The sequence below is a fragment of the Gavialis gangeticus genome, unplaced genomic scaffold (genome assembly GCF_001723915.1).
Source record: "Gavialis gangeticus isolate Ggan-Ray unplaced genomic scaffold, GavGan_comp1, whole genome shotgun sequence".
Taxonomy (NCBI): domain Eukaryota; kingdom Metazoa; phylum Chordata; order Crocodylia; family Gavialidae; genus Gavialis; species Gavialis gangeticus.
In genome coordinates, this window is record NW_017729024.1 from 140,191,609 (window position 1) to 140,194,819 (window position 3,211).

At 43.0% G+C, this 3,211-nt stretch overlaps 1 protein-coding gene across 2 annotated transcripts in view; it reads left to right on the forward strand.

Moving 5' to 3' along the window:
* The first annotated feature begins 429 nt into the window (after nucleotides 1-429).
* Nucleotides 430-3,211, forward strand: part of ELOVL7 (ELOVL fatty acid elongase 7) — a 25,714-nt gene continuing 22,932 nt past the window's right edge. The window contains exon 1 of one of the 2 annotated variants that reach the window (XM_019517820.1): nucleotides 430-553. In XM_019517820.1, coding sequence (XP_019373365.1) covers nucleotides 490-553 — 64 coding nt within the window. In that variant the 5' untranslated portion in view covers nucleotides 430-489. The remainder of the gene's footprint in view (nucleotides 554-3,211) is intronic. The other variant, XM_019517821.1, reaches the window with a different exon arrangement.

A 3,211-nucleotide genomic window follows, 5' to 3' on the forward strand; every position in this document is an offset into this window, starting at 1 on the left:
TGTCTATAAACTTACCAGGGGGGACCAGAGGGGAATGGGTGAGACCCTGTTCCCCTGGGTGCTTCCCGGAGTAACATGGAATAATGGCCACAAGTTGATTGAGAGTAGGTTCAGGCTAGACATCAGGAGGTACTACTTCAGTCAGGGCAGCCAGGATCTGGAGCCAGCTTCCAAGGGAACTGGTGCTGACTCGTACCTTAGGGGTCTTTAAAAGGAGGCTTGATAACTGCGTAGTTGGGGTCATATGAGCTTAAACTTACTAGGGGTCATATGAGCCCACTATTCATTCCTGCCCAGGGCAGGGTGTCGAACTTGATGATCTGCTCAGGTCCCCTCTGACCCTACATCTATGAATACGTTTTTAGTGTTGCCTTTTAGAAATCTTCTCCTCCCCAAATGTTTTATTCGTCTCTCCTTACATGAACGACAAACACCACTTGGTGTGTTTTCTCTTTCTTTCAGAAGTCATAATCTACACCCAAGTGAAAAATGGCTTTTAGCAATCTTACCTCAAAAGCTGCACTAATTTATGGTGAATGGATGAAAGATGCTGGTGAGTTGTTACATTTTTACTTTCATTCAACTTTAAAGATTTTCAGTGAATGTGTAGTTATTTTAAGTGTATTCTTCTATCACTGACTTAAAAAGCATAATCATGTTCTAATTGCATTTAAGAATTGGTTGAGCAATCTTCATGTTTTAACTATACAGAAAAGAGTAGGGTAACATTTGAAATTTCAGTGGTGCAACTATCACAGCTGTAAAAATGAATTGTTAGAGAATTTAAAATTTAAGATGATACATTGTATGGCTCTTTCACTCACTAAAATTGCATACTGCGTTTTGAGTCTAATCCAACATTTAATTCTTGTTTCAGTGCAAATTGAATTACCTACTTTAATCCAAGTAATAAAAATGTAACTATCTGTCTGCAAAGTGATGCTGTACTTAGCTCTTGCTGACATCCAAGCTGCAAATGAAAGAGATGTTGAGACTCACACCTGTGAGTCATTCACCGTATCAAGTTCTTGTTTTAAATAGGAGCATTCATAGCACTTGCAACTGAGGGACTATAAGGATAAAAATACAGCGCAAATATTCTGTCATGTTACATATCCCCTACAGAAATTATATAGAAAGTTTATACTTCCTGCCCCTTGGGCAGGGGGCTGGACCCAATGATCTTGTGAGGTCCCTTCCAGCCCTACTGTCTGTGCAGTTGATGAAATTTAAGGGAGATATATTCTGTTGCCAGCTGTGATGTGAACACAGTAGCAGGGAGTATAGAGTAATTGGTGGATTGTTTGTTTTGTGTTTTGTTTTTTTTTTCCCCAACAGTGTTTTGAAGTGCTAGGTGGGTGAGGGCCAGCCTTTTTTTGGCAGGCATACCACAAATTAACCCCGGAGCCTCCCCCTAGAGCTACTCTGATCTGCTGTTCTTTCTGCCCCCTGCCCCATCTGCCAGAGCCTGCTTGTGGCATGGTTGCTACAAGTTGGCCACCTCCTTTAAGTAGCTCTGACACAAAAATATTACATAGTTGAGTTCTGCCAAGGAGTTATCTCTCTCTTTCTTTCCTTTCTTAACAAGAGATTAAATGAGTGGTTTAGTATAGAAACTGGTTGTTGAAAACAGTTTAAAACTGGTAGCAAGGCACTCTTGCTGTAATAGCCTTGACTTCTAGAATTTGAGCCCTTCTTTCTTAACTATCTGGAACTTGGATTTAGTGTCTTCCAGCATGCTCTAATGACTGCATTTTGTCTCATCAGACATGGGGAGGGGGACTGCTAGGAGAATGAGGTGGATGAGTGAGAGGAGGGTGTGAGAATGTGATTTGTCCTTTTATTTTTGATAACCTTCATAGATTTTGCTGTTATACAGTCCTACATCAGGGGTGGCCAACCTGTGGCATGGCTGCCACAAGGGATGTGTGTGGGTGTGTGTGTGACAGCAGACAGTGGAGGGAGTAGAGGCAGAGCAGATAGCAAAGTAACAGACTGGTCAGGGAGCATAGGGCTTGGAGGAGAAAGCAGCTGCAGATCAGGCAGGGGAGGGGGATTGGAGTAGGACTTGGGGAGGGTGTGGAGCTAACTTGTGACATGTCTGACCAAAAGGCTGGCCCCTGCTGGCCTGGGTCATTCAATTTAACTTACTGAAGCATTTTTAATATTTTGTTTCCTTAAATATTAATTCAGTTACTTTCAGACGCATGAACACTTGAATATTGGTGCGCTTCCCAATTTGTCCATATGAGATATTTAATACGTTATATTTCTGTGGAAGAGTTCAGTTTGAGAGAAAGTGTGGGCCAGCTGCTTGCAGATCTGACTTCTTAGCTACCTCCTGAGCTAAGATGTATTTGTGAAAATATAGACTCCTAGAGTTTCAGAGAGAAAATCACAAAGTGCTGATTCAAGTGGTGAGTGCTATATCCAAATCCAGGGTATCTGGAAGGCAGAAAGAGTTAACATGTGACATGCACAGTATGAAAACCCCAATCAACTTTCCTGCTAAAGCTTAAATGCTAATTAATAGCAGTAGCTGGGTTATTCATTCAAAATTAATCAGTAACCAAATTAGAAATCACAATGTGGACAGGGGGAGGTGCTGTACTCTCAGGCCAAAAAGCATGTGCTGTGAATAATCACCCCAGTACTGCCTTTCAAAACTGGCACATGAAGAAAGATTTTTGCATAGCATATTTACTCAAATCCTAAGACTATCCTGAATTTTACCCCCCCCAATTAATTCTATACAAAGAACATTTTATGAACTTGCTATAATTTTTCATAGAAAGAATTTAATTATGGGGGGGGTGACACAAGGGGCCATCTCAAAGCTGGTCCAATTGTTGGCCTGCCCACCTGACTCTCTTGCCACACTTTTGTTGGAACTAAAAAGTTCTTCATAGGTGGGAGCCTGCCTATTTAGTTGTCCTGATGCCAAGGGCAAAATGGCTCTGAACCTCCCCTTACACCAGGGGTGGGCAAAATAAGGCGTGTGGGCCAGATCTGGCCCTCCAGGCCATACTGTCTGGCCTGCGGGGCTCCTAAAAAATTTAGAAAATTTAATATTTATCTGCCCCTGGCTCCTGTTACAGATGACAGGAGCCAGCAGCAGTAGGACCCAGGGGAAGCCATAGCAGGCTGCTGCATCAGCAGGCCCGCCTGGCCCCACCTCCGCAGCCGGAAGCCCGCAGGGGCTTCTGGCATG